The sequence below is a fragment of the Neolamprologus multifasciatus genome, chromosome 22 (genome assembly GCF_963576455.1).
Source record: "Neolamprologus multifasciatus chromosome 22, fNeoMul1.2, whole genome shotgun sequence".
Classification (NCBI taxonomy): domain Eukaryota; kingdom Metazoa; phylum Chordata; class Actinopteri; order Cichliformes; family Cichlidae; genus Neolamprologus; species Neolamprologus multifasciatus.
In genome coordinates, this window is record NC_140459.1 from 4,282,107 (window position 1) to 4,298,867 (window position 16,761).

The 16,761-nt window shown below is 39.1% G+C and overlaps 2 protein-coding genes across 3 annotated transcripts; both read right to left on the reverse strand.

Moving 5' to 3' along the window:
• Nucleotides 1-434: 434 nt before the first annotated feature.
• Nucleotides 435-5,498, reverse strand: LOC146492679 (cytochrome c oxidase subunit 6B1-like). 2 transcript variants are annotated; one of them, XM_085148380.1, is made up of 4 exons: nt 5,368-5,498; nt 4,765-4,888; nt 830-930; nt 435-587 (listed from the first exon to the last, which is right to left on the reverse strand). In XM_085148380.1, exons 2-4 carry the CDS (start codon nt 4,868-4,870, stop codon nt 534-536), a joined length of 261 nt encoding a protein of 86 aa, XP_085004506.1. In that variant the 5' UTR covers nt 4,871-4,888; nt 5,368-5,498; the 3' UTR covers nt 435-533. The 2 variants fall into 2 exon arrangements, with proteins under 2 accessions (XP_085004506.1, XP_085004507.1); XM_085148381.1 differs by lacking the exon at nt 5,368-5,498 and adding an exon at nt 5,285-5,309.
• A 1,026-nt stretch (nt 5,499-6,524) lies between these two features.
• On the reverse strand, nt 6,525-16,389 carry LOC146492680 (C-type lectin domain family 6 member A-like). The gene is made up of 6 exons (XM_085148378.1): nt 14,933-16,389; nt 14,146-14,226; nt 11,783-11,947; nt 9,384-9,535; nt 8,780-8,904; nt 6,525-6,739 (listed from the first exon to the last, which is right to left on the reverse strand). Exons 1-6 carry the CDS (start codon nt 14,997-14,999, stop codon nt 6,583-6,585), a joined length of 747 nt encoding a protein of 248 aa, XP_085004504.1. The 5' UTR covers nt 15,000-16,389; the 3' UTR covers nt 6,525-6,582.
• Nucleotides 16,390-16,761: the final 372 nt, after the last annotated feature.

Sequence of the window (16,761 nt, forward strand, 5' to 3'; positions counted from 1 at the left end):
TATTTACAGCAGTGGTCCCCAACCCCCGGGCCTCAGACCGGTATCGATCTGTGAGTCGTTTGGTGCCGGGCCGCGAGAGTTGAGGTTCAGGTGTGAAATGTATAGTTTTCAGGGTTTTTATCATTATTTTGTTATCGTTTTTATCGTTAACTCCGTTTTCCTGGGTCTTTTCATGTGTGTTATGAATAAATAATAATAATAAATCTTTTTTTCGGTACCGGTACTAGTTTTATTTTGTTGTATTTATCCGCGACACCTTAAAGGCCGGTCCGTGAAAATATTGTCGGGCATAAACCGGTCCGTGGCGCAAAAAAGGTTGGAGACCGCTGATTTAGAGAATTCAAACAGTTGTTTTAATGGTGCCACACAGACGCAGCTAAAAGCCTGAGTAAACTGTAAATTACAACTGTCAATTAGCAAAAGTCAGACATGACTCATAGTAACTTTTTATTATGACATTTTTGTACAGAAATATTGGAGTGTTTCACTTTTATATCTTAAGATGAGACAATTGGATGGAGATCAACATTTCCTTAAATCTTCCCAGGGAAGCTTCCTGCCTCGATCTGATCGTTCCATTTCTGAACCTGCAGGAAAGAAAAAACAGGAGAAAATCAAAAAGTGGAGCAATAAATGCCTCGAGTGGAAACTAGCCTGAAACACAGCTGTGATTTCTACAACTTTAAACGCAGAGCTTCTAGGTGATGAGTGAAAAAGAAAACTGATGACTAAATCAGTCAAAACCAAAATTAAAACCAAGAATTTTGGAACAGAAGCAAATGAAGGTGCAGCCGAGTGAGACAGTGAGATTTGTTTCAGTGTAACTTACCCAGCTGATTGGACAGAGACTCTTGTAGACTCTCCGGTACCAGTCACAGGGAGCCGTGTCCTGGTCTTTGGCTGACAGAACTTTGTTACATCTGTGGAAGTCTGTACAAAACAAAGAGGGAGACGAGCTGTCAAACCAGAGATGGACACTAAACAGCAAAGCCAGTTGGAGTCCCCACACTAACGCATGGCTTGTGGAAGAAGTGCAGACCTACAGAATCAACCATAAACCGTTTATATTTATTTGAAACGTCAACATCAGCATTTTAGCCGTCGCCCTGTTAGTTTTTGGAAGCCAGTAGAGACCGTATATGGACGAGAGGGTATAATGCTACGTTGCTAGCAAGCTGTATGTTCATACTCGCACAGGTGCAACACACCTGCTAATAGGTGCTAAGAAACAGGCCAATAAAACACTTGAATTTCACTCATTGAAACGGAAGCACAAACGTCTTGAACGATCCTATATTGACAGCAAGACATTTGTCATGTGATTTTAATAAAATGCTCCAAAAACCTCAGACAGCACAAAAATAGTCAGGAGGCTCATACAGTCATCTGCTACACTTCACTGTTAGCTCACGTGTCATTAAAAGAGACCAGGCGTCTAACTCGAATGACAAAATCAATCAGATTAAAAAAACCAACAACAAAACATCCAAATCATCCTGTCTGGAGTTAAGTAGGAAACCACCCATTATATATGCTGACGCTGCTGTGACACGATAGTCTCAAAGTCCTCATTTATCTTACATGGAACTGTTGTTAGAAACCCAAACATCATTTATTTATGAGCCAAATGTCAACATGGTTTTATTATGGGACCATAAACAGCCACGGTTCAGTCACTATTAACTTTTATAATTAAGAACCACAAATCATAAAATGCTGATACGCCCCTGACATTTATTGTCGCTCAAAAAAACAAAAAAACAAAACACTAGCACAATCTGTTTCTGTCGGTCGGTGTGATGCGTTTGGGCTGTCACGTCACAGGACAGGAAATTTTAAAGAAACTTGTAACACAAGTAAAATTGTATTTTAACATTGTGTTAAAATACAATTTAAAAAATATAAATTCAGATACATCATGAGTTTGAGCTCTTGAGTTTCAGACTGAGTGACTTACCTATTAGGAAGTAAAATAATTAAATAATAAACTAGTCAAAAATTGTTTGAACATCAGATTGAATGTTGAGATATCAAAGTTATTTTGGAACTTTTGAGAAATTATGTTTTATCCTTAAAATATTTTATAATTTTATTATTATTGATTAAAAATAAAGATTTATCTGATCAAAGTTGAAATAAGTACTTGACATATTTTTGAACACAATAACTAACACTGACGTAGGGCTGTTCGATATAACAATATATAATCGGATGACGATATAAACACATCTATCGTTTCATTTTACGCTATCGTTTGTTTCGTGGTGTCGCAAAATAAACTGTTTACGGCAATATTTTTTCATGGTTTTGATGGTCACTGTAGTGGCTATATTCATTTCTTAAAGTTCTCTCTTTCTCTTATGTTTAATATAACCACACTACGGACGGACAAGCGCCTGTTTTTATGCGTTGTCGTTAGCAACAACGACGGTAACACCACGGCGTGTCCGCTTATTTATGTTCCACACAAACCTTTCACAATAATGCTCAAGATCCTGTTGAGACTTTTCAAAATAAACGAATCACATGAAAGAGTCTGCAGTGTTTACGGATGAGAAGTAAAAAATAAACGTTAGACTCAAACGTTAGAACAGGCTTTTCCCCGCAGCACGCCGTGTAAGAAATACTGAAAGAAAACGGCGGCTGTTACAACTTATGTCTAAAAATGTATCGTTTCATGCATCTGTTAAAACACTCGACTCCAGCTACATGACGCACAGCTGGAAACACTTTACGCAAGTCGAGCTGCCCGAGATCCACAGAATTTACAGAAAATGTAACATTTTTGTGATTTATATCGTTATCGGGACGATAGATGTCTTATATCAGGATATGAGATTTTGGTCATATCGCACAGCCCTACACTGACATGTATAAAATACCAACAAATATGTTGAAATAAGAAACACAGTTGCATCGGGGGAGATGCAGTTATCACTCCTCTTAAAACTGGTGTAATTTTCAGCTGTTATATACATTAAATCCAACAAATGTAAGTATTCATGGTAAAATAATTAAGTGGTAATTTATACAAAAACAAAACAAGGAAAATAACTTCGTATTTGTCAACCACTCATAGCAAATTCTCCTTTTTAATATCGGGCTATCAACACGCTTATTTTAGATATTTCAATCAAAGTCATTCATCCATCCTTTTCCTCCACAGCTTAAAAATGAAGCCAGTGCAAACACACCAAGAAGGTTTTCTAATGGGCACTCAAGCCTGACTGCAGAAGTGATTCCCAACATCCAACTTCACAGCAGAAGTAAACGTGTTTACAGCCTGCTACACCAGTGGTTTTGGTCTCTACAGAGTTGTCCCTTCATAACAGCCTCAGGGAGACGTTCAACAGTGAACTGAAGCAAACGGCTGTCTGCCAGGCCGAATGTCTGATAAATAGTCACTGAGCTGGACCTCCCATCTCTGTGATGTTTGGGCATTTGGAGCATTTTAATAGACGATCTGTAGCACGTATGCTGTGTGCTACAGATCATCCAGGAAGAGTGCGCTTTAGTTTTGGTGAGTCAAGATTTTGTGTTTTGTTACTCTGTTACTTACCATTTATTTATCTATTGATAAATAAATATCAGTGTGTTGCACCTGAACACTTTATGAATGCTGCTTGCTAACCAAGCATTACCGACTGCGTTGTGCCCCGTCATCCATATAAGGTTCAAACCCTGCAATAAACAGGAGTTTCATTAGCCCGACTGGTTATGCCTGAGAAAAGATCATAGGTGTGTTTCACCGTTGTAGGCGTGGAATAAAGGCCTTTCTGGCAGGAATCAAACTTCCCCCATGTGCAGCTTTTTTACTCTGAAGTGCAAAACTAAAGTGTCACATCATTGTTATTGTCAATTCAAGTAATGGTATCAGATTACCAAAATGATTTAGGTTACAGTCACTTCAGATTTAAACTGAGTCTCTGTGTCTGGGTGGCATTTAGTTTTTCCTGCACTTCCACAAAGACTGATGCAAACGTTTACTCTGAAAAATCAGCAGAGAAGCAGCATTAATCAAAACATTGATTACATATGCAGACGGATCAATACGTCTACCGTGAAGCTGAATCACAGCAGCGATGAAGAGATAATTAGAGAGTGCATTTAGTCTGCCAGCAAATCCACCATCACACTGGGCTTTAGCATAGAAGGAGATGCGTTTAATTCTTTGAGTTTTCATTTGAAATAGAAACTAGCAGCAAAGCAACTTTGATTGATTTAAATATTGAAATTCAGACATCAAGCATGGGTTGCATCGATTGTCAAAACTCGTCGTCTCACACAGAAATAAAATTGACCAGAAGTTTGGAAGTGAGAACTGCTGCAGTTTAAACCCTCAATTAGTCTCAAATGAAAACAACAAATTCTGCAGCCAAGTATTGGAAATACTCAGCAAACTTGCCAAAAGCAGCTTTTATGTGAATAGATGATGAAATCAAAATGAGGGGAAAAAAAGCAGCAAGCAAATAAGTGAGAATTCAGCTGAAAGACTCGCAACGCTCAGCAGATTTGCAGGTTTCCTGTTTATGAGAAGCCAAACATTACGACAGTCTGAGTGAAGAACCAGGCAAAGCTGAAGAGCAAAGGTGCAAATAACCTGTCGCCATTTTTACCTGTCTGATTTCAAAGTTCAAGTTGTGCTCAGTGTAAGAGGAAACAAGGAACTGCACCTGCGTTTGTCTGATGGAAGAAAACACTGAATTATGACAAAGGTTGACGTGACTTTGCGTGGACACTGTGTGCAGCACACGTCTCATTTACCCAGGTAGTTCTGGAAACAGTTGCGTGTCTGGTTGGTGTTGGGGAAGCGGGCATCAAACGGAGCCGTCCGGTAGTTCTTGATCTTCTCCTGGACCGCGTCCGACATTGTTCAGCTGCTGGAGGTCTGCACAGGATCAACAGCGTGTGAGCAACGCTTAAATGTGACCATGCTGCACACACGGACTACAAGAAAGCATTTATATCCACAAAGTATCCTAATAATAGTCAGTGAGCGCTACTTAAATAACATATCTTTAAGCTGCGCTCTTTAACTGCAAACATTTATGCCGTGTGCCCATTTAAACGTATTTAAAACGAACTTCTAATTTGATATTAAGCCCATTTTCCCTGCCAGTAACTGGAAAATAAACCAAGAGTCCTGATGAATCCGTTTGTTAACGACGTTATCGATAAAAATAGAAAGTTAAGATTAATCCTGCTCAGCTGTTTGCTAATCTCACACAGTTTTTTAAACATTTTCACCACAGAACAAAAAGAAAAAAGCACAAAAACAACTCACAGAGACTCTAAACTGCGCACACACTTAAAATAAATTAGTATCGACTCGCTATTCACGTAGAAACCTTAAGAAAACCGGCTTACCGTCGACAAATCAACTCCGTTATAATCCGTATTCCCGGCGTCCTCTAGCTTTGAAACACAGTGCGCTGGCAAAGCATGCTGGGAAAAAACGGCCAAAAAAAACCCACACAAAAAAAATGGCGCCTCCACCAATGTTTGGAAAGGCAGCACTGCCACCTGCTGGACACACAGAGGAGCAACAAGCACAGATTTATTTGAACATAAAGGACTAAAATTAAGAAGCCATGCTCAAATTTAGTTCTTTGCATCAGCACGTCTGTTCTGCTTGATTTTGTATTGTTGACTTTTTCATTTTATGGTCTTTTCCAACTGTTTTTTTTTTTTTTTAAGAATACCATGATTTTGGTCTTTAATTGCTTATAAGGTGCCGTTGAGCGTCTTGGAATACACATATGAATAAAATCTAAACCATCTCAGTAACCTTGTGTCCAAACCGCTTGACCTGAGCTGGACCTCTAATGTATTCATTTCTAATCCATGCTGGGACTCCCAATATAAATCTGAGCATCTCCAGCTTGGCCTCCTGTGCTTTTGTTATTGTCACCACACTCAAATCATACATCATGTCTCTTGTAAACCTTCCCTTTAACACTCCCTGCTGTTTTTCTGTTACAAATCACCCCTGACACTCACCTCCACCCGCTCTACCCTGTTGCTTTTGTTGGTTGACCCCAAGTGTTTAAATTCACCCACCTCCGCTTGCTCCTTGCAGCTGGACTATTACAACTGTCCTCCTCCTTCACACACATGCATCCTGTCCTGTTCTACTGACTTTCATTTCTCTTCACACATAATTCGTGATAAAATTATGAATATATTAAAATTTGCATTGCTATAAAATGTAAAGATCAAATTGATGGATCAAGGCAGAAAATTCCTGAAGCTCCAAATTAGCAGTGAATAGTAATAATAAACTATAAAATTACCAGGATAAACCTCAGCCTCCTGTGCATAAATTGGGAAGATCTTATATCAGGTTTTATTTGAATTAGTTTGAGTTTGCCCCCCCCAAATAAATAAATAAATAAATAAATAATAAACAAACAAACAAACAAACAAACAACAAACAAACAAACAACAAACAACAAACAAACAAACAAATAAATGTAGATAGATAGTGGATATAAAAATGAAGCTGAGAAACACAATGAAAGCACAGACAAACGTGGGGTTTTCCTGAGTAAAATGTTTATTTGCTATGAAGATATTTCGGCGTCAGGTCAGAGAAGCTCGCCTCCTCTCACAGATCGTCCGCAGCTTGTTGGAGCATCTGAAAGTGAACCAGCTCCGGCTGTACACGACCCTCGGGGTGAGTCGACCACACAGATCCGCACTGCTTTCACCCGCGTTATCCGGGTCGCGTGCCCAAAACCTGCAACACACACTTTATTCTGTTACCGTGGCAACCGATACTCTGACATATGATAATGTTCATAATAAAACTCCCACAGTGTTTTAATCCCCTCGCAGTAAATCCACAGTGGGAAGACACCGTGGTTAGGTTGCTTAGGAGTGAAATTCTCAGCTGCTTTGCAAATCTCACTTATACATAATCCACAATTACTGATGGGTGATTACCTTTTGTAATCTAACTACAATGTTGTGATTTACTGAATTCAAGAGCAAGACCTCCAGATTCCAGAGTTGATCGGGCATGCTCAGTATGTGCCACACAAAGAAAGCCTCAGAGGGTCTTAGCTTATCCCCCAGTGTGGGGAACCACAAAGATATTGTAATAATATTCATCAGGTAGTTTTAATATTGTGGCTGATCAGTTTAAATAGTATATACAAACAGGAAGGAAAAAATGTGATAATATTTTATTCCAACAAATATTTTACTGCTACTTAAATCTTATGCTTCTTATAATTAACTACTAAATGTTATTTGATTGTGTTGTCATCTTTAAAATTAAGATCAAACTCATATTCCATTATTGTTTATTATCTGCTCTTTAATTTGAGCCTTTTACTTAAATTCTGTTCATCATTGTTGATTCTCAATCGTTTAAATGCACCTGTTATGTTATTATTAATAGTACTATTAATATTATTATTATATATACATTAATACTACTATTCTTTTTTTTTTTTTTTGCCTGTTTGGCTCTTTTACCATCAGAATTATTGTCTAAAGGCGAAGAAAGATGCCCAACGGATTTACTTTACCAAACTGACCATCCCAGCTTTGCCGTAATGGTCTATTTGATTCACCTTTTATTCTTTATTTTATTTATTTATTTATTTATTTATTATTTATTTTCACTTGCTAGATACGGGACAGACTTGAATGAGGAAAAGAAAAGGGAGAAAGGAAGAGGGGGAAAAACAGTGGAGATGAGGGACGGGGATAAAGGGCAAAAAAACAAAAACCAACTAAATAAGCAGACAAAAAAAATACATATATCGATCACCTGGATCACCTGTTGAGAAAGAAAAAAGAAAACAAGCAGAAGAAAACGAGAGCAATACAATAAACAACATCACGATGATCTATGGGAATATAACAGTAAATACTAAATATTAAACATTATTGTGCAGCACGTAAGATCGACAGGCACAGGTGTGCTTTGAGGGTAGAGCCAAAAAGGGTGTAGTTTGTGTGTGTGAGCACCCGTGTGTACACCTGGGAGCATGGACGCGCTTGTTTTTAAAAGGTTCCTATCATGTAATGATCTGCTAGAGGTGTGGGGGGGGCCATCAGCCCGTCCACCAGGGCATGAAGCAGGTATGGAGGAGATCAAGACTCCAGACATCCAGAGGCCCTCAGAACACAAGAGACCAAGGAAGACCAACAGAGGGGCAGCTGCGCCACTGTCCCAGAAAGAGCTGAGGAGAGTCCCAGATGAGGGGTCACTCAGCAGCCGCGGAGCAGAAGCCAGGGGGGTTGCAGCGACGTGCCTGGGAGCTCCGCCGGCAGCCAGCTGCGCCAGAGTGACCGAGCCCCAGGCCAAGAGGCCGGGGGAACCCCCCCCGAAGTGGCCCGAGCGAGCCCCAGGCTCCAATAATACTACTATTCTTACAATTGCTATTAATATTGCTAACATTGCTATTACTAATATTATTATTATTTCAACTGCTTTTGAAAAATAACAGACTAATTACTGGATAAAGTAGTTATCGTCTTCTTAAATCCCAAATGGGAGACAACAGGTTAAAGGAATGACAGATGACATTAAAATGGCTCGGTGTAATTAATGTGAATGTATTTTTATATTTAGACCATGAGGAATGTTTGACTATGAACAGGGACACATACATTTTTAATATCTAGTCCTCTTATAGTTTTGTGTCCTGACAGCTGATCTGGCAAAATGTCCTCAGCCGGAGACAAACTTAAGGAGGAGAGATCCGCACATACTGTTTGTCCTGCACCACCTCCTCCTCTTCCTCACGCCTGTCATCATACTCACTGTGGTCCCTTCTCCAGCAGCGAGCCATCGCTCCACTGCCAGCCGCCGTCAGCGCCGCTGCTCCTCAGGCCGACCCAGTATGAGTCCCCCTGACTCAGACTCTGGGCCTTCTCCCACAAAAACTCCTGAAAAACATGTCAAACGTTACCATTTTGCAGAGAGAAGCCTTCATTTCATTCCTTAAGAACATTTTCTTTACTGTCGATCAATCAAGAACACAAACTGTCTCACATGTACAGTAAAAGAGCGAAACACAAAACCTCATTTGACCTCAAGCACTGGCCGCTCCTGCAGACGTCTCCATATTTCATAGAGGCCTTAAATCTATTCTTAACTTCTCTTCCTGGTGGTATGAATCTGTACGTCAAATAGTGTGTCCAAAATGTAGGACATATCAGGAAGAGCATGTCAAATATTTACAACTGGACAGAGGCTGAATATGTCATTAATGCAGGGAAGAAGATTTGTGAGAGGAGAAGGTTTCCAGCACGGCTAATTTAATATTTATTATGTGCTTGATGAATAAATATAAACTGGAAATGACAGGACAGAGCAGGTGGACAGAGTAGTGTGTGTGTGTGTGTGTGTGTGTGTGTGCATTCACCTGCTCCTCTTCTGTCCTTATTATAGCCATGACGCCCCCCAGTGCCATACAGTGGTACTGACTACTGATCCAGTCAGCTCTGTCCTGGCTGAAGAGGAAACATTTCTGTCCCTGAGGCGTCCAGCCAGGTAAGCATAGGCTGCACTCTCTTTCTGAGTGAACAATAATAATAATAATAATAATAAAGAATAGGTAAAAGATGTGGCTCAGATTACTCACCCCTCAAAGTTTGTTTTAATCTACTTTAAGCTTCAAAAGACCTTAAATGTCAAGCCAGGGTCAAGTTTCAGCAGTGATTTTAAATTTTCTGGCATCCTGTACATCTCAGTATTACTGTTCTCAGTATGAAATAATCCTACAACAGCACTGAAATCATGACATATTTTTCAGCAAACTGCATTTGAATGTGTAAATGATTAAACAACAATACAGTGCTCCACAAGCAAGACTTAAATTTGGATTGTGCGTTAGCTACAACCATTTAAAATGTACTACAGCCTGACAGTCTAAAGGTGTTAATGTCAGGTTTTATTCTGAAAAGCCTGTAATAGTTTTATGATAGTGTGTTTTTATGTTGTGTCATAAGTAAGTCGGATAAATATGTTTCTACTTTATTTATATCTCTGATTACAGACTGAAAACAAACAGACTAATGTTACACATCCAGTTTAACTGGTTTAAATCAGTTTATCTAACATACTGGAAACTCGTCACATGTAATATGACACAAAAGCTCAAAGTGGATCTGTTATCTGAATCTGAATCACGTCTTTTTCGTTTGTCTTTTTCACAGCATAATGGAAATCAGAGCTTCTTTGTCAAATGGGTTTTTGTAAACAGTTGTCTAGATTTAATCTGCTGCTTGTTTGGCAGCTTTTCAGCGTGACTGGGACATTGTGTGGTTGAAAGAAAATGACCAAACTGAAACTGATTGAAAGAGTTTGTGGTGTAAAAGACATTTACGGTTTCTCTTTCACAAACTCGTCTGTGGTTAAATACTCGACCTTTATATAAGGGATTCATTAGCTTCTTTACCTTTCTGTTACAGCCTTATTATTAGAGCCAAGCCTCAGGTAAACCTTCACCCAAAGACCACCTTTACACTAAAATAGGGATGCACCGATACCGATATTGGTATCGGTATCGGTGCATCCAGTATCGGTATATACCAGTATACCGATACTGGTATCGGTATCGGCCCCGATACCGATACTGATACTGGTATCGGTATCGGGGCAGATACTGTAAAATGTGTGTGTACTCATACTCGTAAAAGTTAACCGATACCATGAACCGATACCAACTTATTTCATTAATCAGAGGGTGGCTTGTCATTTCTGTTGTAGTTTTTAGATTGGCCACTAGGGGGACATCCCGCTAAACAGGCACAGGGTTAGACGAGTCAGACTGGCGCTCCAGATAAAAAAGAGAAACTGGAGGCTGCTGTAGCTAGGCTAAACAAAATGTCAGCAGTGTGGAACAGCCAACTTTAACTCAGGTTTTGGAAAAGCGATGAAAAATGTCAAGAGAAAATCCACGGGCAGTTAAATAACAGAGGCTCTGACTCATTTTATCGCTCTGGATGACCAGCCAATGCCGGTCGTGGAAAATCAGGGAGATAATGGTGCCAAAACTTTCTGAAGAGGTAAAGACAAGCAGTGTGCGCGATGTCAGTCCTTGGTTTAACGGCACAGTGGACTGATGATCCACGGGCAGATGAGGAGTTTGTTTGTCAATGCCAAATACTTTCGTTATTTTGTTTGTTTGTTTACAATATGGACACTCTGCAATAATTTAAAAGTTTATTTTATTCTCAAACCTAATTTGTATTTATTTTATTCCAAACAGAAGTGTTTATTTATTATTCTGAAAGCTCGAGACAGTGCCAATAGTTCAGTAGTATTTTGTTAAATTACAATGTGGAGACTCTGCAATAATTTAACAGAAGTGCTTATTTTTCACTTGAAATTTTTTTGTGGTCATTTTTATAAGATTTTATTTTTTATCGGCAGAGAATAAAATAAAACCTGTCTTCCTTGCATTGTTTGTGTGTGTGTGTGTGTGTGTGTGTGTGTGTGTGTGTGTTTTATTGTTGTGTGTGTGTGTGTGTGGTAGAAGTATCGGTTTTTGTACTCTGTATCGGCAAGTACTCAGATCCAAGTATCGGTATCTTATCGGTTTGAAAAAATTGGTATCTTGCATCCCTACACTAAAACCACCCAGTTATCCACTGATGCGTCAGTTTTGAAGTCTGGCCATAGAAATGCCTGAAAACAGACACAGTGTGTACGAGGAACTGTCACAGGAACATCTTCAAAAAGTTGTGATTTTTGTGGGTGTAAAAAATGTTTTTTTCTCTTAACACTTGTAGCTCTTAATAAAAAAGCACCCAGACTCACCACCAGTGGTAGCGTTGCTGATCGGGCAGTACTGGTTTAGAGCAGGGTACTGGGAGAACAGGAGCTGATATGACTGGTTGAGCTTCTCCAGCCCGATTCTCAAACCTCTCAGTTTGTTTTCCTGCAGGGCCGACTGGGACTGAGACACCAGTGTGAGCTGAACCACTGTGGTATCAAACACACACAACACACGCAGCAGTGTCATAAGATTGCACACACAATGTCTCATCACCCGTTACCATGGATACGGGATAATAAAGCAGTGCCAGACAGAAAGCAAAGCAGACTGACAGAGGTGAGAAAAGGGATGATTCAAAAAGAACAGAGTTAGTCCTCCCTGCAAGCATAAAAGAATTTATTCTAAAATAAGACGCAGACACCGACGGATTTATTTCTCGACAAAATGACAAAAGACTCGTCCTGCTTTTTGTTGAAACACCAGAATCATGGTAAAATTTTCCTGCATTATTACCAGTACCTCCATATGTACGCTGTATACTAATGCAGTGCTCTCCAAAGGCAGGTTAGCAGTAGAAGAAAATGTATTTAATTATTTTTGTCCCTTTAGACATTTAAAGTTGACAAAAATACGCCAATGACATAAAATTTGAGACTCCTGGTAACATTTGATACTGTTTTTAATATTTAGTATCATTCTGTCTGTAAAAACAATTATTAAAAAAGTTTAGATTTTAAATGTCATGCCACATTTGACCTCTGACCTCTCCTTCAGACATTTAACAAAACAGAAAATATTCAAAAAGTCTATTTAGTAAAGTTTTAGTAAAAAACTCTGTGACTGCTAAGAGGTCTACATCTTACAATCCAGCCTGTGTCTGCCGCCTGAATCTTGTGTGAATTGTGACATTTTCACACCTGCAATCTCTTGAGTTGTTGTTGTTTTGAGGCTCCTCTTCACTGCATTTTCTCTGAACAGCTGCAGTTATTTTCTGGTCCTGTGTTCATTTTGAAGCCAACCAGTGGTTCAAAGCTTTTCACGCTGCTGTAAGTAATATACGCGTCTTTGTTTTCGTTTAGATGAGACGTTTGTGTGGCAGCCGGCACACCTCAACATCTGTGTATCAGCAGATGGAAAGAGTGAAAGAAAGAAGGCTAGCTACACACAACTCCTTTGTGTGAGCGCAATCAATGCAAAAGGAAACACCTGGGCAACAAGTTACATTTGCCAGTGTGAAGCGGGTCCACTCTACATAACAACACAGGCAAATTTCGCTATGCTGTTAGCGTTCGCTTGGAGAACTTTAACAATCATATTATTCTGAGCTCCACTATTAGCGAGGATCTATTACACTCACTTGCTAGCTCTGTGGTCGGCATGAAGCTGGACACTCTGGTGACAGTGGCAGAGAAAAGGACACTAAAGAAACTGCTGGACATTATGAACAATGCTGGGCATCCTCTGCACACGGCCATAAACAACCAGAAGAGTCTGTTCAGTGACAGGTTGCTTCTCCCAAAGACAAGAACTAACAGACTTAAAAACTCCTTTGTCCCACACGCCATCAGACTGTTTAACTCCTCTCTGGAGGGGAGAGGGAGGGGAGACAGGAGGACAAAGGAGGAGGGAACAAGCAAGCTGTAGTACCTCTTCACTTCATTGTGCAATTACCTTTTGTTAATAGGCAACGGTGCAATAGACTTCCATACTTGAAATGTGCAATTTCACTTGTATTTTTATTTTTATTCCTATTTATTCTATTTATCCCCTTTGTATACTTTATTTATATATGTCTCTGTATTTATATATGTGTGTATATATATATATATATATATATATATTGTAACTCTGTAACTTCTGTCGGTGCTGTGCTTTTTTGGAAACCGGTGAGGGATTAATAGTCTTATTTTATCTTAGCTTAGCTTAGCTTAGCTTAGCTTAGCCTAGCTTAGCTTAGTTTATCTTAGCTTAGCTTAGCTTAGCTTAGCCTAGCTTAGCTTAGCTTAGCTTAGCTTAGCTTAGCTTAGCTTATCTTATCTTATCTCTTACTTTCAAACAAGGCCCTATGTTTTTATCCAACATGATGTGTGTTACTTCACTAATGAAATCCACTCTTTCTGTCTTTATTTTCTTTAAACCTTTGAGTATAGGATTTGGCCGGCGAGGATAGGCAGTATCTCAGGCACCACTGAGCTGTAGGTTCAACACAGACTAAAGTGGTTAAATGCCACGTACAGGCAGGTGCAGTGTAGAGATAAACTCAACTTTGTAAATTATTGTAAATTATTTCAAAATATTCAAAATATCAGTTAAGGTCTTATATGTATATCAGCACATTATCTCCTTTTTTCAGTAACCCGTTCCCATTGGTCAGTGAGTTTTATAGATGCAAAGAGGCACTCACAGCAGAGAGTCTGGAGCAGAATGATGATGGTCAGTAGAAAGCAGAGCAGACAGAAGTAATGAGCCAGCTGTCTGTAGTGACCTGAGAGAGCCGACACAACAACAAAGGGAAAAAAGAAAAGCACTTAAACATTTATAGACCTTTTTTACATTTCAGCAGGAGGAGACTTGGAATTTCACCCAAATAAGTCCAACAGGCCAGCAGAATATTCCTGTTGAAATACAGCATCTCTTTTTGTTGTGTTGTTGCATTGGACTGCTTTATTTGCATGAACCATGCCCTGCATGGTTGATGAGTATGGGTTGCATCAGACACAGGCAGATCAATGAACTGATAGATTTTGCTCTAATTTGATGAAATCTGCCACTAAGACTTCAAACATCTCTCTGATCCCAAGTCTGTAGATTGTTTCTGAAAAGAAATATTGTTGTCGTTGCATTTTCAAAATCCATATTACAAACCCAGAAAATAAAATTCACTCTAATGTAAAGGACGAGGCAACTGTAAAGCTAAACAATAAAAATCCAGCAGACACCACCGTGGATGAGTGGGAACATTTTTATTATGTTGCAGTCACTATTGTTGTCATCTCTGCTTCTTCAAAGCAGAATGAGCTCGTTAATTAAATCATTAGCTAACATGATAATGAGCACACCTCAACAGTGTTCTTCTTAAACCCACTCAACCCATGCATGCAATTGAATTTAGTGTTAAACAGGCTAAGAAATGACTAATACTAAATAAATAAAACCAATTGAAATACTTTATAAAAAGAAAAGCTAATTACTTCTGTCTGTGGATGCTTCCAGCTTTTTTTCTTCTTCAAGCAGAGCCGATCCATTATTCACTCCCATGGTCTCATCCAGCAGAGAATCAGCTTAAGATTTTAGGAGTTATTACAGCACGGATGCATAACTTTACAGTCACCAACAATCCTTTGTTTTCCAGCAGCAGGTACCAACGAACAGCCCAGCGTTTCTCTGTTGAGGGATTTGTGTGGAACGATGTCCAGTATCTCATATGAATATTAAAATACTGACTCCCCTGCAGCCATATGCAAAGCAGAGCCGAGTCTGATAACCAAACAAGTCTGTTAGAGGAAGAGTCATTCTTTATTTCTCCATTAGTGTGTGTTAAAATCAACATACAGTTAGTTTGCATACCAAATAACTGCACATATCACCCTGTTAGTGACACCCATGGAAAATGTTTCCTGCCAGACCAGATTCACCCCTTCAAAGTTACAATCGAGCCTTCTTTATACCTGAAAATGGCATTAACCTCTAAAAAAGGGGGAAATAGATACATACACATTTCAATGTATGCATGGGTGACATATTAAAGGAAAAAAACGAACTAAAGCGTGTTGTTAAGATATTAGGCCACCGCTTAATGCTAGAATAGCTTCTGTACTCTTTGGCATTTGTTTTTCAGGTTTATGGATGAGGGTTAAATTCCTTCACAGTATAAACATATAAACATGTCTACCCAACATTTTGCACTGCTTATTTAGATCTTGTGGCTGCAGAGGCCACATGCTTTACATAACTGTCATCCTGGTGAAAACATTCATGTGTTTATAATGGATGGAGAGTGTTCCCATCAGGGTAAAAACAGTCAGGGTGATCAGTCAGAACAACTGTGGCACTTTCTTCTAAAAGAGACATTTTCTTAGCAGCTTATCCAGTTCCCAGCAGCTGGAGCCTTCTGTCATGAGGTGCGAGGCTGGGTACATCCAGATACATCCTTTCCTGTCTAACACACACACAGGCAATCCTTCATGCTCACATTTATACCTATTATGAATCATCAACAGTAATGACCAACCAAGATTCCTTTTAGAAAGACTTTCCTGTTCATTTTTCTTAAATTCTGATTAGTTTCTCTACATATTTCCCCTGTTTGGATGGTAACACTTCCTTGCACTGACTTTAAGCCCCACCAGAGGGCCCACTATATCGTTTGAGAACCACTACTGCACTGAAACCTGTACAAACAAACAATTAAAGCTGCCTCCCACAGAGCAACAGGGGTTCAGATTTCCCCTTAAATTTGTCACCTGCCTGTATTTATGTCTGTCTGCATAATTATCTAACACGCACAAGCAGCAATCATGACCAGCGTGTGATTGTATGTGCAGCGTGTGTGTCAGAACACATATGTGATTGTCTTCTTCAGTCAAACACACAAAAAAGTGTGTGAGATGAAGTGATCTGTGCAGAGACATAAGAGTCCAATAAAATACTGTATGCATACAGTAGAAGTAATAATAATATAATAATACTACCCAATAGTAATAATAGTTTTATTCAAAATACTGAAATATTTACAAATATTTGACAGCGTTTATAGAGCATTTCTCTTCTTTTTCAAGTTTTACATTTCAGTTTATACTGTAGTTTTTGGCTTACACATGTGGGGAGGGGTAGTGGATCGAATACAATATTATACTCAGCATATTTACAGCAAAAGACAAAAAAACAAATTTAAAGACAAATTAAAGAAACCAAAAAAACTATTAAAATGTGCACTGAAGGTGAGGATAAGCAAGTATTTATGTTAATAGTTCATTTTAAAGTTTAGCTTACAAACTACACATCTTTGTATTGGAAGAAG